The sequence below is a fragment of the Pseudopipra pipra genome, chromosome 8, assembly GCF_036250125.1.
Source record: "Pseudopipra pipra isolate bDixPip1 chromosome 8, bDixPip1.hap1, whole genome shotgun sequence".
NCBI classification, from domain to species: domain Eukaryota; kingdom Metazoa; phylum Chordata; class Aves; order Passeriformes; family Pipridae; genus Pseudopipra; species Pseudopipra pipra.
In genome coordinates, this window is record NC_087556.1 from 36,208,432 (window position 1) to 36,232,291 (window position 23,860).

Consider the following 23,860-nt stretch of genomic DNA (forward strand, 5'->3'; position numbering starts at 1 on the left):
CTGATTTTCCTAGCAACGGGGTAGATCGATTCAGCAGGTCAAGCAAAGAAAGAGCATAAAAACGACCCATTACTCCCACTGACACTCTTCCCCCATCTGTATTTGCATTGATTAAATCCACATGAAGTAAATCAAATTAATGTGCACCTTCTTGTAAGTGGAGCATAGACACTACTTTTTTCTTCTTTTTTTATTGTACCAATCCATTTCCACAGCCAGGCAGAAATGACTTGCAATAGCATAACTTGCAGACTGTCTAGAACACATTTTCTGAATGTAGGAAATAAATGGGAAATGCATTTCATGAATAATACCTAGGGCATTAGGGTAAAATTGCTATAATAAATGCCTTTTGTACCTGATTAAGTGTCAAAGGTTTGAACTTTGAAAGTTATTGTGCATAGTGGGCGGCACTGCTATGTACAATCTTCCACATCTCTCTCCTTTTGCTTCAGAAAATGTTAGGCCTCCAGAGCTGTGCCATGTTGTGATTACTTTCTCTGTAATGCTAAGTTCTATACAGCAGCAGTTGTGTCTGTAAGTACCGGAAGATTTTTCTCTGATTAAATAATTCTTGAGGGAGAAATTGCTTCCTGGAAACCAGAGCCTTAGCACAGAGAGGAGGCTCCTAAGGACCATCTGCCCTGCCTGTTGTTTGAACACTTCTGTGCAAGCACTGGTGCTTGCTTGTACACACAAAATTATGCTCAGGTTGTAAGTGCATCTCACATTCCTGCCCAGCCTCCCGCTAATGGTCAGCACAAGGACAACACCAACATCACAACATGGCTGATGCTGGAAGACAATTTTTATTATACAGAATGTTTTTAACTGCTACAAGAAACTCCTCTTTCCATAGGAAAAATGAAGGCACGTGTCTAAGTGCCCATTTTGTTGAGCATCACTCACTGCAGCAGCAAGTTCAACTTCTGCTGACAGCAATGGGGTATCACTGTGTCTGCCACATCTCGGGATGAGGCTGCTCAGTGGGGAGGGATTTACCTTCATGGGAGACTCCACAGGGAGCAGTGACTGTGTTTGGTGAGTAACTTTTACAGAGGTGCCTAAATGAAGACGGCAGATCTTGCAGGTCTCAAGTTTGAGCTGCAGTTGGAATTCAGCACGTGCCCCTGACAGCTCTACTGCTCCTCTTTTATCTGATATCTCTGTGTACCTCTAGATGCACAGAGCCATCTGCAGTGTCACCCCCTGGGACAAAAGTATGACTCCAGCATGCTGATGTTGTCCTGTATGCTTTCAAATATTTACTTCTTGAAAGAGTAAATATATTTATTGAAAGAGTTATGACAGATCTCTCTGGAGTTCGAGAATCCCACGGAGCTACCCAGTGCTCATGAACAGTGCAGCTCCACAGTTCTCCATGATCCTGGCAACCAAAAGGCACAGTTACACAGAAACAGGGGCAGCAATCGAGCTCTGTGTGTGCTGCTGCCACAGGGGTTATTTCTACTCAGCTGGGTGACTTGGCATTGAAATGGAGTCACAGAACTTAAGTGTGGCTGAGTGCAGGGAGTGGAAGGCTGAGCTCTGCTCCCAGACTGCTGGGGTTCTGCAATAATATGTTTGTCTCAGTTACACTAAGAGCAGCGATTCTGACCCTGTGTTTATTGGTAAGAACAATGGAGAGGTTTTTCTTCGTGATTCTTATGTTACTTAACAAAATGAAACTCGTTTCTAGTAAATCCGAGCCGATGTGGTGCAACCAGGACATGGAAGGAGGTGTGTTCACCAGCACTCACCTGCACTGCTCTGAAAAACAAAATCAAGATGATCAGTCCTCACTGCATCTTTTTCTACTGTAGTTTTTTAAGCTGACACATGACAAGGGTCTGCTTCCAGCACTGGCCTGAGATGGATGGCTCCTGTCATGGGTGTGGCCCCCCATGTGCTGCCAGAGCAAGTGCCAGTGCACAGACCTTCTTGCCTAAAAGTCCATCAGTTGGTCTTTGCAAAACCCACTGCAGCTTTTGGTGTCTTACCTCATGACTTCTTTATAGTTGTTGGTGTCTTCATTTTTGTGTCACCTGGAACATCTGGTTCACAAAACCAACCAAAAAAAAAAAAATTTAGGAAGAGGTAGATTTATTCATATCCATTTTCTTTTGTGACAATGCTTTAACTTCAAGGCATGTCCACACCTGATTTAGTGGAACCATCAGGTTTTCTGTGAGTGAGGGAGAGGGAAACAGGAGACCTGTAAATTTGTTTCAGTGCTTATCTTATTCCATTCACTGTTATAAACTCCAGTGCTGAAATGCATGGACTCAAAAACAGGGTGGCAGGGAAGGAACACAGGTCCCTTTTGCTGGCCTAAAGCTCCTGATTCAGTGCTTGTTGGGAGAAAAGGGAAAATTTAGTCTGAATCATGTGCAGAAGCAGCCAATTTTAGAAGGGGAAAAAAAAAAAAGACAAGCTACCAAAAAAACCCCAATTAAATTCTGAAAAATGTGCTTTCTAAGGTGCTTAATGTGTCTGGTTGTTCTGCTTTTAAATCTCCATCTGAAGTCATTCAGGAAAGGCTCAGAAAAACACCTAAAAGTGCTGAACATCGGGATAAAGAAGGGCTGGCAGCCATCTTTCCTTTATGGGAAAAGAGAGGTTTGTAAATGAAACGCCAACACCGTGCGAGACCCAAATGCATCAGTGCAATAGGAACAGGGAGGCAGCGAGGCAGTGTGATATTCTGAGCCACTCCAAGGATGAGTCATCAGCAGGGTGGGCTCGCACAGCTCCAGCCAGAAACACAGCAGCAACACACCCAGTTTTATCCTGCCACCAGAGAAAAACCACTTGGCCTCAGCACAGCCTGCTTGAAATGCCAGGATAAGACCCCCGGTGAACCAGATGTCAGCAAGGCTTTTGCCTATACTTATCAACTGGAAACATACTCTAACAGCAGCTATCTCCTAAATCCATGCTATAACACACTCAATTAATGCAGTCAAGCCCGTTCATGATTGGCTCTAAGCTGCATTGTGTTTGGAATTGCTTCTGAAACTTATTGCCACAAACGGGCAAATTCTTTCTCCTCCTGCTGAGCTTTGGTATCAGCAGGTGGGAGCACACAGGCCTGTGAGAGCATTTGCAGGCAGCTGGAATATTTTCCAGCGCCTCTGTGTGCAAGGACAGAGGCTGCCATCTACCAACAGCCACGGGGTGATGCATCGTGTTGTCTAAGGAAAACTTTTTGCTTTGGTTTAGATAAAAATTGTTTATCCCTCTGTTGTTTCTTTCCATTTCCAAACCTGTTTTTCAGTTGTGTGTTTCCTCGAGGTAGATCACAAATGATTGTTACAGCACTTGAGCACAGGGATAAAATAACCTTCTAGAAGATGAGTGGATTTTAATTTTTTAAACAAGCAGACAGATGCATCCCATACTCTGCACAGACTCTGCCATTCAGCGACCCACAGCAGCAGATCTGATTGGGGATTTGCTTACCCCTTTCATCAAGGTTGGAGATAAAGGAGCTACTTTTCCTCCAATATTTTGTTGTGTTAATGATGATCTTTCAAAGATCTCTTTAAAAATCTCTCACAAAACAATAATGGTAACAACACACAAGCATTCTCTAGTACTTTGTATCAACAGATCTTGAAGTTTTTCACGAGAAAGGCATAGTTAATTATTTCCAGATAGGAAAGGAGAAGCACAAGTATCCTAAACCAAAGATAACATTTACATCTCCCATTCAGGTGCCTTATCCACCTTGTACATCAACTTCTCCCTAAAGCCTGCTGAAATCCCTGGAGAGTCCTTCCCCAGCTTCAGGTGTCTCCATTTGAATCAGGCTTAAAGACAGCAAAGGAGACAACCAACAAGATTTGGAAAAAGAGTGCATATGGTGTCACTCGGGAGATTTATTCTGAACTTCTGATGTCAAGAAGAACCAGGTTTAGCAGCTGCTCTAGCCCATGCCAGACCCAGAGCTAAGGGAAAAATATCAGCTTTTACCAGGTGCGCTTTGGCAGCGACAAGGTCCATCTTCAGACTGTAGAGATGCTCAGTAAAAAGCAAAGTGGAAAATCCCCCCTGTTAAATGGCAGTAGTTCAAGCTTTTGCACAGAGACCTGAGAAGCTGAATTACACTGCCTTCATAACAAAGCATGAGCAATATTTCCCCACCTGCAAGCCAAGTGTTTAAACAAAGAGTTTTAAACAAATATAACTTTCCGGGGAGGGGGGAAGGACATCGGTTTAGAATACATTAACTTAGAAGTTGTGAATAATCATGTGTAGATGAGACAGCCATCCTCAGGAAATCCGAGCAATAACCCTTTTCTTGCTGCCACAATGCAGCTCCCACAGCTGAGGGAAAGCAACCACTGAGGCCCAGCCACCCCTGGGCACACAGTTTGCTGCCCAGCCCCAGGGGACTCGTCTGGGTGAGCACGTCTGTCCATCGGAGTGATGTCCTGGTGTGCAGGGTTGAACACAGACACGCCATCCTGCACTGCTCTTTAAGGAAATGGCCCAAGGAATGGCTGGTGTTTTTGCTGCTCTCTACCGACAGTCACTGCTCCACAGGTGTCCTGACTCAGCTTCACTGCTCACTGCTCCACTTTCAGCCCTCAGCAGTGGCACAAAGACCTCCAACACCTCTGCCGTGGTCATGACTTTCCATAATTGCTCCTTTCCTCTCCAAATCCAAGGCTGCAGACTATGGCACAGCTCACCCACAGTCTACCTGACTTACTTTCTAATGTACAAATAGTTTACTTGCTTCTACTTTTAGGTTTTGAGTGGTTTTTAAGCAAGAATGCTCCCAAATTTTAGGCAACATATGTGCAATTAAACTGAGTAGCTTAACCAGCCAATGCTCCTTGTTCAGCCAGTGACCTTCCCAGCAGAATCTCAATCCAGCTGGCACTTTTCAGCAGCCCTGGTTTATCACCAAGAGACAAAACTGAACTTCTGTCTCACAGACCTTCAGGTGTCCCTTAATGAAGCACTAATGAGAAGCAAGGGGTACAGAAGGTTCCTTAACTCAGAGCCTGGTAGTTCACTGACCCAGTGCTGCACTTGTGCACACATGTTCAAATACACACTCAGAGCCTGACAGCAGGTGTTGAGCCTGAAGGGAACAGCCTCAAAATCAAAAGCAACTGTGATGTCTATTTGAATTCAAGGAAACCAATGGATGCAGGAAGCAGTTATACTACTACGCAGGTGGAGCCCACGCTGGGGTATCCATATCCTGTGGTGTCCACATTTTCTTCCCTCTCATGTCACTGTGGCTATAAGAGGGGAAATTGGATTCAACTCAGTTTGACTATTTAGATGAAAGAACACACAGAAAGAAGCTAAGAAAAGAAAAATGGACTTTCAGAAAGTGATTTTCAGTGTTCTGGGCTGTGCACATTGCTTGTGCTGCTCCAAAGCACATGGCCTAAAACGGGAAGGCAGTTGGCACTTCTTCATGAAGGTGATCTCTGCTGCTGCCACCATCAGGCATTCAACAAAAACAGCCTGAGAAAACCTCGTACTGCCCAAGTGACTCTGCTCAAGTAGCTCCTTTAGTAAGAGTTGTGGGGGCCTGGGTTTTGACAGCAGACTCTCTGAAAACCACAGCTGCAAGGAAATGAAGTCTTACACATGTCAGGTGTGGTCCCTTCCACAAGCCATACACCTTCCCTGCACTGCTTTCCCTGGCAGGAGATGAGAAGCCTGCAGTGGGCATTTGTGACTCTCTTACCTCTTGCAGAGGTAACACACACTCAGATTGCTCTTCCTAGGGATGGACCCATGTGGTTTCACAGGGATGGTCCCTGCAGCCAACTGAACTGGGACAAGCCTCCAGGGCAAACAGAGACACATTCAGGTTAACACAGAGCTGCTGCTGATCACCAGCAGCAACTGCCTGTGAGGGAAATGAGATAGCGACTTGGGTTTGCATCAGCTCACAGCCAAGAGAAGATGAGCAGGCACAGGGCTGGCACACTGTAATTGTTCCATTGTGATTAAACAACTAGGGGCTATGAAGATGGTGAAGGGCCTTGAGGGGAAGCCGTGTGAGGAGCGGCTGAGGTCACTTGGTCTGTTCAGCCTGGAGGAGACTGAGGGGAGACCTCACTCCAGTCTCCAACTTCCTCGGGAGGGGAAGAGGAGGGGCAGCACCAATCTCTTCTCTCTGGTGACCAGCGACAGGACCTGAGGGAATGTCATGAGGCTGAGCCAGGGGAGGTTTAGGTTGGATATCAGGACCCAGGGAAGTGGTCAAGGCACCAAGCCTGTCACAGTTAAAAGAGTGTTTGGACAATGTCTCAGGCACATTGTGGGATTGTTGGGGTGTCCCGTGAAGGGCCAGGAGTTGGACTTCCATGAGCCTTGTGGGTCCTTTCCAACTCAGAATATTCTGTGATTCTGTAACTATAATCTGAGCGAGTTCAGCGAAGTCTGAGCCAACTGCGTTTGTAAAGTCTGTATCTGGAAGGCTTCTAAGCACAAGCCAGCCTGTACCAGCACACACCAAACCCAGGTCCCAGAGCAAACACCACCACCAGCACCTGAGCACAGCCTGTGTGGCTGAGGGGCTCAGCCCGGGTACAGTACCAGGTACACTTGGAAATGGTGAGGGCACACCTTGAGTGCTGCGTCCAGTTCTGGGCCCCTCAGTGCAGGAAGGTCATTGGGGGGCTGGAGCGAGTCCAGAGGAGGGCAATGGAGCTGGTGGAGGGTCTGGAGAACGTGTCCTGTGAGGAGCAGCTGAGGGAGCTGGGGGTATTTAGTCTGGATGAAAGGAGGCTCAGGGGAACTTCATCACTCTCTGCAACTCCCTGACAGGAGGGGGGAGCCGGGGGGGGGGGTCGGGCTCTGCTCCCAGGACGAGAAGGAAATGATTACAAGCTGCACCAGGGGAGGTTTAGGTTGGACATAAGGAAGAATTTCTTCTCATAAAAAGTGATTAGACATTGGAATGGGCTGCCCAGGGAGGTGGTGGAGTCACTGTTATTAAAGGCAAGGCTGGAAGCGGCACTTGGTGCCTTGACAAGGCGGCGCTCGGTCACAGTCTGATCTTGCCGCCCTCGGAGGCCCCTTCCAACCCAACCGCTCCCGCGGTCCCGGGTTCTCCCCGCCCCTCGCCCCTCCGTCCCGCCCGCCCGTCCCTCCATCGTGCCCGTCCCTCCATCGTGCCCGTCCCTCCGTCGTGCCCGTCCCCCCGTCCCGCCCGCCGCTCGACATGGCCGCCGCGCTGGGGAGGCTCCTGCGGGCCGCGGTGAGTGCCCGCCCGCCCGCGGGCCCTGCCCGGCGGGCCCGGCCCGGCTCTGACCCCCTGTCCCCCGCAGGTGCCCGTCGCTGCCGCCGCCGGGAGGAGGGTGACGGCGCTGCCCCCGCCCTGCGCCCGCCGCGCCCTGAGCGCCGGTAAGTGCGGACGGACGGGCTGAACGGCGCCCGCGGCAATGCCGGGCCCGGCCGCAGCCCCAGCTCCCTGCTCTGCCCCGCAGGCGCCGCGCGGCTCGGCCCGGCCGTGACACAGCACGCCCCGTTCTTCAAGGGAACGGCCGTGGTGAACGGAGAGTTCAAGGAGCTGAGCCTGGATGATTTCAAGGGGAAATACCTGGTTCTCTTCTTCTACCCGCTGGACTTGTGAGTGCGGGTTTCTCCCCGTCCCGGTGGGCCTCCCGCCCCGCTGAAGGTCATCGCAGGCGCGGCGGGTCGTCGCTGGTTTTACCCGATTTGGGCCGGTCTTGCAAGGCAGATGTGCCTGTTTCTAGAGCGTGGGTGATTAGACTGGGGACAAATGGCCACTGTGTGTTAAAGCAGTGGATATGGTGGCGGGAGAGCATCTTCTGCCTGCAGGGACTGCCTCAGGGGGTGGATGTGGTTCCTCTTACGGTCAGACCCCAAGGGTGAGGGTGTTTGGTTTGAGGGTATTTGGGGCTGCCTTGGAGACTCCCCTTTAGGCAGCAGCAGGGCCAGCAGAACTGCAGCTTCATGGCTGCAAGGCAAAATGTGACCCGATGGGGTTAAGTCTGTCAGAAGACTTAAATCTCGAAGAGCATCCTGGTAGGCACACGGGGGAGGGTTTAACCTGCAGTCCTTCCTGCCATAGTTTCCAAAATCTCTCTGTTTAGAGAGTGCCTAGCAGAGGCAGTTTCTTCATCTTTGCAAAGAATCTGTTATGGAAACTGGCATGCCAGCTCCACAGCCTTGACTGTTGGTTTGAGACTGAAACTAATCTTGAACAGGAAACATGGTTAAAATTACCGGGCTAAAGAAAACGCTCTGCTGCATTAGTGCCTCGAAACAGACATGAGAGGCGTTTCTAAAAAATTCCCGGAAAGGACTGTAGAACCATTTACAGCCTGATCTCTCCTCCCACCCAGCACCTTTGTCTGCCCCACCGAAATCGTGGCTTTCAGCAACAAAGCAAATGAATTTCGTGATGTGAACTGTGAAGTGGTGGCAGTTTCAGTGGACTCTCATTTTTGTCATCTGGCCTGGATAAATACACCACGAAAGGTATGAATCAACCGTCTGTTTCAGGCTTTTTCTGTTGGTTTGGTTTCTTTTCACAAGAGCTCCAGAGGAATTGAATAAATAATTGTGCCAACACTGATTTTTTAATAGACTGCCTAAAGTGGCATGTGATTAACTTCTACATTTGTTGACATAATTCTGACATCAGTCTTTGTTTTCTTTCTCTTTTTCTTAATTACTTGTTTTTTTTAACATGTTTTGCTCTGTTGATAGTAATGTTTATTCTTGTACATTTATCTCAAAAGACAAATGCTCAGTGTACATGTCACAGCCCTAAGATATCTGTTACAGCTGATAGTGCACAGAAACTATGACAGAAAATGAACAGCAGCTGTCTAGTTGTTATTGTTATGCAGTGCCTAACAGTGGTGGCTTCAGAAGGGAAGCAGAAGAACCACCAGTTTATTGGAGCACTTGTATTATTAACTCTCACTTGCTGAAAGGGTTCTGCTCTTGCAGTGTAAATGGAGGGGTTTGGCTTTCTTTAGGGAAAGAAAGTGAGAAAACAGCCTTGAACTGGAGAGAAGCCTCTTTCAGATGTATATAAAATACATGCTCTTAATTGCATGAAGGACCTCACCAGCTGAGTTAGTTGTAGAGAATCACAGGTGTCACAGGAAGGTGCAGGCTGTGCAATCAGCCACGACCCGTGTGGGCAGCAGTGTGCAGGAGTGCTCACAGGCTGGGTGCCTTCAGGCACTGCTGTGACATGCAGGGGAGCCAGGGAAGTTTGCTGGATTTAATACAGTTTGGCTGAGCCTATCAAGGATGTTTATTCTCTGAATGCTTTGTTCAAAGCTCTAAAATGTGGTTGTGGACTGACTTTGTGGATTTATCGGAAAGCTGCTCAGTGTGTGCCAGCCGTGCTGCTCAGGTGCATGTGTAGCAAAACACCCTGCACAGGGGGGAAGGAATTCCATGATGGTGCTGAAAGGAAGCTGACACCCAGAGAAACTGAGGCCTTGGTTTCTCTGACATCTGTGCTCGAAGCTCTGCCTGTGAGAACTCTGTTGCAGCCAGAGGATCAGGGTCTGAGTGACTGAGATTACACAGTGATTCACTGGTGATGCCAGGAATAGCAAAGCTAACAAACTCCAGCCTTGTTTCAAGGTTAGAGAGCTTATTTCTCTTGCAGTTCCAGTAGGTAGCAAAACTGAAAGAAATCTTGTTTGACTCTCCAAATAGTATTTAAATTGATTTGTGGGAGGAGAAGAAAAAAAAAAATGCATGCACTGAATAGAGCAGCAGAACTCCGACATACCGAGCGTGTGTGCTTAGAATCATAAAATCGTTAAGGTTGGAACAAACCTCTAGGATTATAAAGTCCAACCATCAACCTTGCACCACCACCATGTTCACCACTAACCATGTCCTCAAGTGCCACATCCTCATGGTTTTTGAACACTTCCAGGGGTGGTGGCTCCACCACTGCCCTGGGCAGTCTGTTCCAATGCTTGACAACCCTGTCTGGGAAGAAATTTTTCCTGATATCCAATCTGAGTCTCCCCTAGTGCAACTTGAGGCCATTTCCTCTTGTCCTGTCACTTGTTACCTGGGAGAAGAAACTGGCCCCCACCTCACTACAGTCTCCTGTCAGGGAGTTTTAGGGAGTGACAGGGTCCCCCCTGAGCTTCCTTTTCTCCAGGCTGAACAGCCCCAGCTCCTTCAGCCGTTCCTCGTAAGACCTGTGCCCAAAGACTTGTGCTTCAACATTTGTTTGTTCACAATATGCACTTTTCCCTTCCCTCCCCACCATGTTCATCTTATTTAATTCTGAATACTTAAATATGCAGTAGAAATTTTTGTATTCAAAGCTCCTGATTAGAGTACAATGGAAATTTTCCTGAAAATTTGTGACTGTTGCCATTGGTTGCCTTTTACCACCAAAATATGCAGCTCTAAATTGCTCAGTGCAAAACAGGTTTTCATGTTGCAAAGAAACCAAATGTTTCTGACTACTTCAAAACAAACAAAACAAACCCAAACAACAACACCCGCTCCTGGTTCCTTTCATGGAACAAATGGAATGATTGTGTTTTGAGTGAGTTTACCCTAAAGAGTATCCAAGTGTTTTGTAACCAAATGGAATCTTACTCTCCTCCAGAGTGGCGGTTTGGGCAAAATGAATATTCCAGTTCTGTCAGACCTCACCAAACAAATCTCCCGTGACTATGGAGTGCTGCTAGAAGGACCTGGCATAGCACTAAGGTAAGGCATGATTTCCAGGAACTCTGTTATGACACAGCCCAGTCTAAACCAAGGAAAGCTGCCCAGTCCTCTCCTGTGGGGGAAACAGCACAAGGATCAAATGAAGACCCACAGATGTCATTTTTGCTGCAGAGCTGCTGGATCCCACCCTAGGAAAAGGGCACGTGGCCATTATGGCCATGAAGCTCAGAATGGTTCCAGCCTCTCTGACAGTGCATGCAGGGGAAAAACAGTTCCAAGAGAGGGGAGAACTCCATGTCTCTAAGGAAAACAAGAGTAGCATAGAAAAGCAGTTTCTTAAATTTTTTTCAATAGTAGTCCCCAAGAAACAATGGGTTAGATAGCAGTCTTCTGGAGACTTTCACTTCCTGATTCCATCTTTGGATCAGGAACTCCTGACATCTGTTTGCTGACAGATTAAGTTAAATAGTATGGTAAGATTGGGACTTTGGTTTTCACAAGTGCTTATATCCAACAGGATTTAATTTAGTAGCTTGATGCATAATCAGCTCTTTACTGAATACCTTCAGATTTGATCAGAAAGACATGGGAAGGATGCCAGGTACCAGTTTTGAAGTACAGGTGGAGTTATGAGTTCTGCCTTTGCTGTACATCTGTCTCGATTGGTCTTTATGCATACTTTGTGATTTCACAGTACCACAGCAGTTGGCTGGTTCCTGGCTTTTGGTCACTAACAAACAAGATATCACTTAAGAGCAGCAGTACAGCATTTGGTACCTAGGAATAACCACATCTAGGAATAACCACCTTGCTGGAACAGCCCATCCCTTTGCTTGTGTTCGGGCTCGGAATGCGCCTCGCGTTCCCTAAATTCCCGCTCGATTGCAGAGGTCTCTTCATCATCGATCCCAACGGGGTCATCAAGCACCTGAGCGTCAACGACCTGCCCGTGGGGCGCAGCGTGGAGGAGACCCTGCGGCTGGTGAAGGCGTTCCAGTTCGTGGAAACGCACGGAGAGGTCTGCCCGGCAAACTGGACTCCAGACTCGCCGACGGTCAGTGCCTGCTGAATCCCCCTGCTCTGAGTACAGACACTGACCTGTGTGTGCGTGTCTGCAGGGCTGGGAGCTGCTGCAGCACCGGGGGCTTCACTCAGCCTGTGCCTGCTGTCTAAACCTCAGGTTCAGTCTGTCTGTACGGTGCTAAATGTGGGATTTCTGTGAAGAAAATCACTGGTTTCCCTTTAGGAGATGCAAATTGTATTTAAAACTCTAAATTTGACTTGCACTCTCCACCGACGTCAGATTTTTTACTGATTTAATGCCTTGGAATTTAATCCAACTGGAAAAATGTGTTATTTACTTAAAATTTTCAAGAAGCAGCTTGTATATCATTTAGGCTTTCATTTTTCAACCAAATGCAGAAACAGCCTATTGTTTTTGTAAAATATGCATGGATTTTCTTGGATAAAGTGTCAAATATGTGATTTTTTTATCTTCTCTGTAGCAAATAATAATTAAGTTTTCTTTTCTTTACAGATCAAACCAAGCCCAGAAGGTTCTAAAGAATATTTTGAGAAGGTGCATACATAAGCACTTAAATATGTGGACAAAGCTCTTAGTTACCATAAACTGAAGACGTTAGGAAAGCAGCTGTGATTGTAAAAATTGAAAATAAAAGTTTTCATTTTCTCATGTTTATGAAGAAATTAAATGCTGAAATATCTACTGACTCCCTTGTCTTACTTTAAACAGAAGGGTAAAAATTAAGGTTTTCCCCCCACTTTGCAATTTTAGCTTCATGAATTTCTGTGACCACTAGTCATCTTCCTCAATGTGATGAATACACAAAGTACAGTTACCTTACACTGGCTTTTCCTCTTTCCTTAACTAGTTTTGGACCAGAAAGTGTCCTGCATTTCCTTTTCTCACATGACATTAAGTTCTGTAACAGGGGTTTGAAACAATGTGGACAAGACATGAGATAAAATTGTGGTGCGTGGTTTGTTTTTAATGAATTTTGCAGAGAAGGAGATGAATGTAACAAGGTACTAAATCATTGGTTTTGTGTGTAAATGCACTAAAACGTGAATGTAAATATATGCCATTTTAATCCTGCATATAGTCAAAACTGCTGTGCAGCTACACAGGAAGCATTAACAAGCATGAAGAACTTTCATTTGTTTGGGAGATGGTAAAAACTTGAACCCCCATAGTGTCCTTATTGGAGCTTAATGGCAACTCCTCTCATTTGAACTTGCTTGACTCTTGTATTGCTTGAAACCAATGTAGCCTATCTCTAGCTATAATAAAATAATCTTAACACTGACTAGCAGCAGGTGTGTTGCTTTGCTTTTCTTTCACTTTTCCCCCTAAGAGTCCTGTTTCTCTATTTTGAATGTGTTGCATTGCCTTAGGAACTCTCCTGTATTGCTGTTTGTTCACAGCCAGCAACTCACAGCTGCCTGTGGGGAGCAGGCCATAGACAGTCAGCAGTAGGTGTGCTGCTGGAGGGCTGGATAAATCAGTACCAGGCTCAGTGGGTGTCTGTTTTTCATCTTCCATCCTTTTGAGCAAAGAAGCACAAGGGAACCACCTTGGCCAAGGGGTTTTGTCCTAAGTTAGTTTTGTAATGGGTATTGATGCTGCGATGTGACAAAGGATGGGAAAATGACGTGGTGCAGTTCCTGGTGATGCTCCAGGTTCTAGTACAGGCAAATCTGTTTTCAGTCCCAGTGTTTGGTTGTTTGATGAAATGTAACCGTGTAATTTTTCCAATAAACCCGATACTCATTGCACCTCAAGTGCTGTGCCCACTTTTGGGCCCCTAAGTGCAGGAAGGACATTAAGGAGCTGGAGTAAATCCACAGAAAGGCAATGAAGCTGGTGAAGGGTCTGGAGCACGAGCCCCATGAGGAGAAGCTCAGGGAGCTGGGGGCGTTTAGTCTGGATAAAAGGAGGCTCGGGGAGGCTTTATTGCTCTCTACAACTCCCTGACAGGAGGGTGCAGCCAGGTGGGGGTCGGGCTCTGCTCCCGGGGAACAAGGGACAGGAGGAGAGGAAATGGCCTCAAGCTGTGCCAGGGGAGGTTTAGGTTGGACATGAGCAGGAATTTCTCCACAGAAACTAGACATTGGAATGGGCTGCCCAGGGAGGTGGTGGAGTCACCATCCCTGGAGGTGTTCAAAGGAAGACTGGACGTGGCACTCAGTGCCTTGGTCTGGGTGACAAGGGTTGTGGTTTGGACTGGATGATCTCAGAGGTCTTTTCCAACCTTTTCCAATCAACTGATTCTGTGATTCTGGCTCTACAGTACCTGTAATGAACTCCGTGCAGAGTTCAGGGACCCAAACCCAGCCCCGGAGGTGCCGGGGGCCGGTTTGTGCCTGAGAGGCCGCGGGGCAGCCACACACCGGCTTCGCCTGGCCGTGTCCTCCCGCTGCCTCGCTCACCCCAAAGCACCGGGGGGGGGCTTTCCCTGCAGCCCTGCGCCTTGGCTCTGCCTTGCCGGGGGAAGCCGCTGGACTGGGAAAAGGCGATCCGTCCTTTCCCGGCCCCGGGGATCGCGGCTCCGTGCCCGGGCGGAGCGTGCGGCGGGCGGACCGGCCCGGCCGCGCTCTTCCGGCGCCGCGGCTCCATGGACGCCAACCTGCGGCTGTGGAGGGCCGAGGGACAGGTCGGGAGCGGGGGCACGGGGCAGGGATGGGGGGATGGAGGGGCCGGGCTGTCTCTAAACAACGCCTTGTCTTTCCCGACCGTGTCTCCCTCAGTCTTTCTTCCAGAGGTTTCTCCTCTGGGCGGATGTCTTGGATCCCCTGCTGCTCCTGAAGTCCTCGGTGAGTACCGGGGGCACGGAACGGGCTGGGCATGAGGGACCGAGCCGGCGGACCGCGCTGTGCTGGGCCCGCAAACCGCGGCACTGCGGGGGCTGCTGAGGGCACAGGAAGGATGAGAAATGTGCCGGGAAAGGGGATGTTCCGCTGCCTGGAGGGGCTGCGGGGCAGCTGGAGCGGGATTTGGACAAGGGCACGGAGTGATTGGACAAGGGGGAGTGGTTTCAAACCGATGTATTGCACTTCAGAATATTGAAATCTGAGTTATATTTTGTTTGTTCTGATTTTTCTCTCAAATGCAGGATGAAATAAAAAGAGCCAGGTTATTAATACAGATGAAGGAGAAGACCCTAAGTGAGCCCATAGACAATAATCAGGTATTTTGGAGTGCAGTTAAAGTCTTAACATAAATGCTTAGGTTTTTAGCCATATTTAAATTGGTTTTTGTTTTAAAATACCTACTAGTTAAAGTTTTTAAAGTTAATCTTCTGTTCTACCATAGTGTGTGCTTTGGTGCTGTCACCCAGCACACGGGGTGTATCTTATATTCAACAAGGACTATATGGAGAGAAATTTTAGGTAAAAAATAATTAAATGTACCAATGTACAGCACTTCACATAAAAGCAAGTTATTAGAAAGAGAGATATAATAAATATAGAAAGAAGTTTTTATGCAGTCTCTTCTAAAATTTGATTACTAACCGAATTTTCAAATTGTTTAGACAAGACAAGCCTTCTTGCTAAGCCTGGTAAGTTTACCAAATATTTAGAAATTTTTTTTTTCCTTATTCAAGTATGGCAAAGGTGTTCTAATTTGCCTTTTTTTTTTAAGTCCAGTGTACATCCTGATACCAACGACATAATTCCTGTTTTGTTTAGACCTCCAGGTAAATTCCCTTAAATGAAGTTTTGTGTATGTGACTGAAGCTTCAAGGGGGAATAGCTTGTAGTAAATAGCTGCTGTGATACTACAGAGATACTCTTCTCCATATAGAAAAGCAAGTAGACTTTTACTTGTAGACTTTTGTCATATCTGTGGAAGATTTATTTATTCCTGTGTTCCTCTTGAGGAATTTTTCTCATGATTTATCTGCTCATCTAGACTCACAGCAGTTATTTTTACTGAAATAAAGTTTTCTTGGTTTTTTTTTTTTAATTTTTAGCTTTCGTGCCCGTAACTCTTCCGTGGGTGAGTAACCATGACAGATACCAGTGTGCATCTGGCAAGGCTTATATTTTTCCATAGCCAGGGGTTGGAGGGAGGGAGTGGAAGGTTTTGGGCTGCTTCACTGTACTTCCAGCACAAGCTGTTTAAGAGACATCTGTTTTATGGGAAGTGCTGAGTAACCTGGAAATTGAGCCCTTAAAGAACCCTCCTTGTCCAAACCTGTGAGCTGCCTTCCTTCAGCAGCATTCCAAGAGATTGTTCACCTGATGCAAGGTGAAACCATTCAGCATCAAGAGAAAGGCCTAGTTTTGGTCTGTTTAAACTCAAAAATCTGGAACTGCAGTAGGAAGGACTTGGTGCCTCGTGTTTCTGTGTTTTGGGCCCAGAATACGAATTTTTTCTTATGCAGATCGTGCATTTGCAAGTAGGAAATGGTGTTGTCAATAAATTACCAAAGATATAAAAATAAACTCCTGTTGCTGTGCTGAAAAATTGCACCATTTTGTTTCATAAAACTTGTACCTGGAATGATATGCATGTTTATTCACTCAGATGTCTTTGGGTTTGGACTATGATAAACATGCTGAGATTCATCAGCCCATGTAGAGATTACAGCATGAACTTATATGCTGCTACTAGGAAGTATAGTGAAAGTCTTGGTGGCTGTTAAATTCACTAAGAGCAGTAATAAAATTAACAGAAATACTTCTTTATGATGTTTACAGCTTAATGCTCCTTCATAGGTATGGTTGGATTCAGTGGTGGTACTAATAATAAAGACAGTTGATCCACTAATATTAAATGAATTACTGATGCTCCTCTGAGGCTTTGGAGATTCTCTGCTTTCCTGTTATTCAATATTTGCTTTATCTTGACTGACTGTTCTTTGTGAGTGCTCCACACCTTGAGCTTGGTAGGTCAGAACTCAAGAAAGGCTGTAGTTTATTAAAACTGAATTCTTATTCACTGTCTGAATTTGAGAAGGAGTTGGCAAGTAACTGCTAAAATCTTTGCTCTTAGAGCAGTTAGGTCTAGTATTTATAGTCCCAGCAAAACCAAGCTGACCCTTTCTCATTCTGTTTTTTAACTACACTTTTATTACCTGAGTTATTTTATTTGCATCTATTTAAGCTTCACGGGTACAAGTACATTTTTTATTTTGGGTAAGAAGGCATCTTGCTCAAATATTCTTACACATAGTGTTTTAACAACTGTCTCTCTGTGTTTTATATAGGTTTCTGTGTTTTATATTAGGTAGAAAACGTGAGCATGTCACCTTTGTAACAAGAAAACATAGCCTAGAATCAAATCAAATGACTTTGGGCACTGAGTGAAGCCTTTGACACTGCTGCCAATAGTACCACAGCAGTTCCCTTGGTGCTTCTGCACCAAAAACTTCTACATTCATCAAACCTAATTTTCTTGTGGGGTTTTTCTCTTAGGTCATCTTTTCAGCTCTTCAGCACGAGGCAAAGTCAACTTTCTTTTTCCAGGTAATTGCCTCTTTCTTTTTACTTTTATGGGTCTTCTGGTCTCAGTGCTGAATTCGTTTTTCTTTATAATCTCTTTGTTTCTGCAGTTTGTGTTTCACACATATACCACAGCATTCACCCTGTTGAATGGCAATGGAACCCCAAAGGCTGAAGTATGTGTCAATTTTCAGTTTTGAACTTGATTTACAAGTGTTTTGCAGATGTACTTATGCAGTGTGTTTTTTCTGCCCTCCTTAGGAGTACTCACTTCAGCAAAAGCAGATATTCTCTGGCTTGGGAGCCATCTCCTATGCAGCCTGTGTTGGGGTATGTATTTGCTCAGTGATTGCTTTCCTCATAAGCTCTCCTGAGAAGGAGTAGGCACTGGGGTAATCACACTGCCAGTTGCCCTTCAGAATCGTGCTCTGATGCTCTATTCTGATGTCCTGTCACAAAACTGTTCCAAATAAGAATTTTTTCTGATCATCATCTATCAGCCAAGATCTTGATTGGCTTCTTCTGCTGCTTCCTCTTATGTCATTTTCTTTATTACTTGGCAAGCTTAGCAAACAGGTGGTGAGAGGAACTGGCCAGGGTTGACAAACACAGAGAAAGCCACTGGGTTGTCGTAGTTTATTTTTGACGTGGTGGAAGAGATCTGTCTTGCTCTAAATGTGGTGAAATCTGCAGGCATCTGTATTGGATAGAGTTTGCTCAGATCCCAGCAACAGCATAGCTGTGAAAATACTGCACTAAATTGGCCTTCCAGGAGGGTTAGGTAGCTGAGGGCTGTGCTTTCTACCAGAACAGGAATTTGTGGTTTCTGGAGTTTGCTACATCAGAATGAACTCTGGTATCCTCCTGACACTCATCACAAAATGCCTCTCCTCACTCTCCACACGCAGCAGTGATTTTCATAAGCCTTCTGGCAGAAAAATGCAACTGTTCCTGCTTCTGGTAGAAAGATTTTCACCTCTGTCCACTGGGCAAAACAGTTGGGCCAGCAGAGCTGAGGGTTACAGAGGTCTGGGGAGGCAGCTATGCCCTGGGTGATGGTGGGAGTTCTTCCCTTTGTCCTCCAAGGGAGACTCTGAGGGGCAGCTGGTGTCCTGGCCATTCATTCCTAAATGAAACTTCCTGCAACTGTATTATGGGATTATAGAATTGGGCTGAAACTGCAGAGAATCAGGAAAAATACAGAAGTAAGCCAGGTTTCCTGTTTGAGGGAGAGAGCAATATGTGACACGAGGCAGCTGGACAAATGTCCAAGGAATATTAGTCAGAGGTAACTGTTTTCTTTTTTCTGTTTTTGTGTTCCCACTGCTGCTGTCCTCTACATAATAATGTTTAATGCTGTTTTTATTATAATATTTTGTATTCTTATCTAAAGAGTGATTACAAGCACTTACAGTGATTACAGTACCTAGAGAACATGTGTGTACTTTGTCGGAATATTAAACCAGGGCATTTGTTTATTTTCATAGATGGTAACTATGTACTAAGCACAGATTTATTTTCCTGACCTGTTGCACATACTGACATGCTGCACATTCTTAATAAAGGTCCTGTTTCCTCCCTGTGCCTTAGGCTTTCCCTCTTGTTTTCATGAATCGTTACACGTTGAAGAGTCCATTGACACAACTGATCATCAGAAAACTTCTACCTGCTCCTCTGCTTGGTGAGTAGAAAGAAACTGTGTGTTGTGCAGCTGGTCTGAGGGCCATTTGCCCACCTGACTGCAGAGTTTTCTTGCCCTGGAACAGGGGTGGTCTTGCTGTTTCTTCTCTGGCTGCCTTTGCTGGGCCCCCTCCTTTCTGTGCAGGTTAATGCTCACTGAACACTGTTGCTGACCTCGTTTGAGTCTTGCTGGTTTCAGCTTCAGAGCTGCAGAGCCCCCTCGTGACCTTTGTACACATGACATGCCAGTGTTTCTCCAGAGATCCCCAGGGATGCACTTGGAAGGTTTCTTTGGCTTGCACATACACCTGAAGCCATCAGGACTGCCAGGAGGCAGTGGCACTGGCACTGCCATGACCTGGTGTGGTGACACCAGAGTGTGACACAGCCCTGGGTATGCACAGGCAGAGTTCCTGACTCAGGCTGGGGCTGCAAAACTGCTGGGAGTGCAGAAAGGGAGAGGTGTAACACCAGAATATCATTAACCTTGCAAAGAAGTGGGACTCGGTTCATTACTGGGACAGCTCAACTGCCACAGTGAAGCTGCACCAGGACAAGTTTAACTGTTTGATGTCATTAATTATGTTTCTATTGACATTAAAAAAATTTTTGGCCTTTCATAGGGGGAAATTGGGAAAATTGAAACATGTCATCTCCTCTGTTCTGACTTATATCAGATGTCCACCCAGAGTTTTCCAAAGCACCTTTTGGGTTTGGGGCCTTACAGTCTCGCTCAAGCTTCTGAAACAAAGATTAAGATCCCAAGTAGGTTTTTACTGGGCAGTCTCTTAAGCTACCAGGTTATTCAGTTGTGAACAGTTGAACTGGAAATGTAAGATGCACATAATTATGAATGTTACTATCAAGAAAGTCCTTTTGGATCTTTTAAAGCAAAGTCCTCTTTAACCCTGCAGGTCTGACGAGTGCATTTACTGCAGCAGTGGTGAGAAGCCCAGAATTTGAGAATGGAATAGAAGTGATGGACAGGAATGGCAAGGTTGTAGGAGTGTCACGGAATGCTGGTGAGAAGGTAAGGGTTAGGATGCCCAGAAGGTATAACCAATTGTATGAAGTTCAGCATAACTTAGAAAAAGCAAGTCTCAGCAAAATTATTATCATAGCAAGAAAACTCATTATGGCACCAATATAAGGTATTTCTTAGTGATAAGTGGAGTATTTGCCACTTAGTTTCCATTTAAGGAAGAATTCCTGTAATAAATGTTTTTATCCCCCATTCAGCTGTTTGGAACTCCAAGGTATTAGATAAAAAAGTGCTCCCAGAAGCAGGCAGTGTTTGAAGCTGCAGAGAGCTTTAACAGTATTTGTTTTTCTCTCTCCCTGAAGGCTGTTAGGGAAACAGCCCTGTCCAGAGCAGTCTTGTTTGGGACAACATTCTTCCTGCCAGAAGTGCTTGTGCACTTTGTGCAAAGGTAAGAGGCACTGCAGAGGGGCTGGGGGTGCCTGCTCAGTTTTCTCTTGGGTTTGCAGTATTCCTGTGTGCCCTGGTAGAAGGGATTGCCTGGGAAGTTCTGCTCAGCTACTGTGATTCTTTTAGATCAGCAAGTGAACCTGGTTATGTCTGCATCTGTGCTTTGAGGGTGTGCAGGAGGTTGTGCCAGACTGTGGTTTTCCTCTCTGTTCCCATGCAGGGAACATGTTTGTGCTCTCCTGACTGGCTGTTTCCCAGCACCTACATTCCCTACCTTGATCTGAGTCCCAGGGTCTGTGTCAAGGTTGTTCCCAGCACGTAGCTCAGACTTGTATTTTTGAAGAGGTAATGTGGCACTTGATCCAGCAAAAGCTGGATCCCAGCTTTCAAAGTGTTTTCCATAGGTTGTAAAACACATTCTTGCTTTTGCAACATTTTAAATCCCTGTATTCTAGGAAGAATACATTGTATGCTTTCTGAGAAAATTCCTAGCCTGCCATGAGCTTTTGGTAGGGGTAATTTCTGTGGTGTAAATAGTACAGGTAGGGATCATCTATGTCATATAATTTGGTATCACCTGAATTGATTCCCTCTCCCCTTTTTTACCTTATGGGACTCCTGTTAGCAAAAGACATAAATAGAGATGTAAGATAAAACTTTAAATATATGTCAAGTAATAAATTTTTGCACAAAGCAAAGTAGGATTGCCCACAGGAGCTAAATGTGAAAGGAAAGAGGGTAATGCAAGAAAACTCTTAATCAAAGGACCGAGACACTTTAAAGCACTAATGCACCTTCTCTCCTTTTGTTCACTCTGGTCTTGCTTATTTCTTCATTTTGACAATCTGGGCTTGGAAAACGCTGCAGCCAAATACAAAACAAGGGGAAAGCACAGGAAGTTAGGAATAAGAACATAGGGAATGGAGTTAGGAAACATCTTTAGGATCCGTAAGCATAGGTTATTACTGCTTTCAGTGCAATTTCAACCAGTAAAATAGTGGCTAATACTCTTTGTGTCACTGTCAGATTATTTTTCAAGCCCAAACTGACATACTTTTTCAATGTCTTGGACAGAGCAAAACTGGTGAAAAATCCTCATGCTTTGGCTGCAGTGAGAATGGTTCTGATTACATCAGTCCTAGCAGGGATGGTGCCAGTCTCACTCAGTATGTTCCCACAGTGTGGGGAGGTAAGTCCTTTCATAGGAATTGATTTAGGATTATTGTGGTATTAAATAGTCCTTCCAGAGCTATGGCCAGCAGCCTGAGGGCCACATATGAAAAAATCCACAGGATTAATGTGGTACATCCAAAATGGGCAGTGGAAAGGCTGCTTGTGAAGGCCCATGTACTAGGCAGAGGCTCACAGGACCTTCTAGCTCTGAGTTGCATTGTGTGTTATTTATATTTACACTTTTCAATGTAGATTTAACAGACTTTCACGACAGTCTGAAGCAAGCAAGGTCAGGAGGACTGTCTTGAAGATTTAAGCCAAGGCTCTTCCAGCACTGTGTGCAGTCCTGCAGGAGAAAGGAAGGATGTAGATGAGAATTTTTTCTTTCATGCAGAGTCAGTATGAACTCAGTGGAGAGGTAAATTAACTCATGTGACAGTTGTTCACTCTGCCTTGCTCAAATGGGAAGTGTAATCTGTTCCCTGGGAAAGAGGAGCCTGGGGTTCCTTAAGCATTTATTTCCTCCCTCTTATCAGCACTGTGTGAACATTCTCAGAAAATCACAGACTGGGGCCTTGCAATTTTCACAGGTTTCTTATATTTGCCTAAAGTTTCTGGCATTTAATTTATTTTTTTTTAAGATTTCTTAATTTCTTACGACAGTAAGGGTAAACAGAACATAAGTGAGAGGACTTGTGAGAAGTGATGTACTGATAGTGTTGGTTGGTTGGTTCCCTTTGGGCTTCCCAATTACCCAGCCCACAGCAGAAGTTCTTCTGGCTGTCACCCAAATGTATTTATGGCTGGACTGGGTGATCTTAAAGGTCTTTTCCAACGTTAAATGATTCCATGATTCTATAGTAAGTGGAGATAATGTCACTGTTCGTAAATAAAGGGTATTTTTTCCCTTATGTGTGCACATGTAGAAAATGTTGGAGAAGCAAAAAAAAAAAAAGCCCCAAAACAACAAAATCCCTCAAATAAACAAAGAGCCCCAAATCCCAGATACTGAATTTGTGCAAGGTGCACAAGGGCTTAACATATACTTCACATATGTTTACCAGGCTGTGGTGGTGTTATTCCCTTTTCCTGTCCCTTGCAGATAAAGAGAGCAGACCTTGAGCCAGAGATTCTGTCATCTACAGAAGAAACAGAGCTGTTCTACAACAGGGGGATTTAGAGATGGGCTTTCCTTTATAAACATGTGCTCTGATTGAAGGGAATGATGGATGCACCAACAAACCCACTGGCATTTGGGACTGAATGGTGGATCTGTGGTGGCCTATGTACCAGATTTGGTGTATGATGGTGTGGCCTGTAAAGAGGCAGAACTTGGCACCAGGGCTCTGCAAGCCCCATCCTGGGGGCAGAAACACACCCATCACTTGATGCTGGAAGTGGCATTTGTACCAGAAAGCACCATAACACAGTGTTTGTCACAGCCTGTGTTCTGTGCTTCCTCAGGTGATTGATTCCTTCATTAAAAGACTGTTGAGTACACAAGTTTGTCCTGCAGGTTTTGGCACACTGCTTTCCAGGAACACAGCTGGGGAAGGCTTTAACAACACTCCTTTGGGTAAAGTCAAGCTGGTTCTTCTCAGAACATTTTGTGTGTTTCAGTGTATTTAACAACACCCATTTCAAGGATGAGACATGAGTGAGTGAGGCAGCCCTTAAAGTGATACTAAGGCAAAGCAACCCTGATGGCAATGTAATATTGGCTAAATTTAGTTGTTTAAGAAGTGTTCAGGAAATGGGTGTCAAACTTGACTGCCAATTAATTCCTGGCTTTCTCAACATCCTGGAAGGAGCTGTGAGGCCTGATGCCCCTTGAGCTTTACAACTTGGTTTTTTCACACTGAGGCCATTGGGAAATCCCATGTCTTTCTGACCTTGTGGACAATGAGGAATTCCCACTTTTGCAGGTTGACAGTGTTCATCCAAACAAAAGAAAGCTCTTTTGATATGTGGCATAAGGGTTACCCTGTTGATCATTGCAGTGACACGTTTTGCTAATCCTACAACATTGTTCAGGGGCCTACAGCTGTCTGGGAAGAGCTGCAGAGCGAGCTTATAGTACCACAGGTAAACCCAGGGTAAACACCACATGGGTGAGTGAAAAGTAATGAATGTGAGTGATTGTTAACACCAGGAGTGGAATTAGGGTGGTGGCAAGCAGCTCAACACACAGTTGAACTTCGAAGGACATTTGGATACTAAAAGCAACATGAGTTTAAGAGGAAACTGGACATTTCCATCAGAGAAATCCATTGAAGGATACTAAGTTCATGGAAGCCACAGCAGCAGAAGTTCATAAGCACCATACTACAGGTGAGTAGAAATAATAAAGAGCTTATTCACCTGCTCTCAGCCTCTTCTTGTGCCTGCCTTTGGTGGCCACTGGGATATGACATTTGGCTGAACAGATCTTTGATCTGG

The 23,860-nt window shown here is 45.6% G+C and overlaps 2 protein-coding genes and 1 long non-coding RNA gene across 3 annotated transcripts; 2 read left to right on the forward strand and 1 right to left on the reverse strand.

Annotated features, from left to right (window-relative positions):
* Positions 1-790: 790 nt before the first annotated feature.
* Positions 791-7,094, reverse strand: LOC135418365 (uncharacterized). Its single transcript, XR_010432405.1, has 3 exons — positions 3,704-7,094; positions 2,001-2,054; positions 791-1,770 (listed from the first exon to the last, which is right to left on the reverse strand). It is a non-coding gene; the product is annotated as an uncharacterized LOC135418365 (long non-coding RNA).
* Positions 7,095-7,169: 75 nt separating this feature from the next.
* Positions 7,170-13,004, forward strand: PRDX3 (peroxiredoxin 3). The gene is made up of 7 exons (XM_064663668.1): positions 7,170-7,237; positions 7,308-7,383; positions 7,467-7,608; positions 8,349-8,484; positions 10,607-10,710; positions 11,560-11,725; positions 12,209-13,004. Exons 1-7 carry the CDS (start codon positions 7,202-7,204, stop codon positions 12,260-12,262), a joined length of 714 nt encoding a protein of 237 aa, XP_064519738.1. The 5' UTR covers positions 7,170-7,201; the 3' UTR covers positions 12,263-13,004.
* A 1,227-nt stretch (positions 13,005-14,231) lies between these two features.
* Positions 14,232-22,924, forward strand: SFXN4 (sideroflexin 4). Its single transcript, XM_064663665.1, has 14 exons — positions 14,232-14,345; positions 14,440-14,505; positions 14,805-14,879; positions 15,225-15,251; positions 15,335-15,389; positions 15,666-15,691; positions 17,113-17,163; positions 17,250-17,315; positions 17,401-17,469; positions 18,730-18,820; positions 19,734-19,849; positions 20,164-20,249; positions 21,323-21,437; positions 22,524-22,924. Exons 1-14 carry the CDS (start codon positions 14,307-14,309, stop codon positions 22,599-22,601), a joined length of 960 nt encoding a protein of 319 aa, XP_064519735.1. The 5' UTR covers positions 14,232-14,306; the 3' UTR covers positions 22,602-22,924.
* Positions 22,925-23,860: the final 936 nt, after the last annotated feature.

Bases quoted from the DNA above. Each gene is read 5' to 3' on its own strand.
- PRDX3 (XM_064663668.1), top strand. From the start codon at position 7,202: ATGGCCGCCGCGCTGGGGAGGCTCCTGCGGGCCGCG. The intron at 10,711-11,559 runs GTAAGGCATGAT...GCTCGATTGCAG, and splicing joins GGACCTGGCATAGCACTAAG to AGGTCTCTTCATCATCGATC. The intron at 11,726-12,208 runs GTCAGTGCCTGC...TTTTCTTTACAG, and splicing joins GGACTCCAGACTCGCCGACG to ATCAAACCAAGCCCAGAAGG.
- SFXN4 (XM_064663665.1), top strand. From the start codon at position 14,307: ATGGACGCCAACCTGCGGCTGTGGAGGGCCGAGGGACAG. The intron at 17,470-18,729 runs GTATGTATTTGC...CCTGTGCCTTAG, and splicing joins CCTATGCAGCCTGTGTTGGG to GCTTTCCCTCTTGTTTTCAT. The intron at 18,821-19,733 runs GTGAGTAGAAAG...TTAACCCTGCAG, and splicing joins TCTACCTGCTCCTCTGCTTG to GTCTGACGAGTGCATTTACT.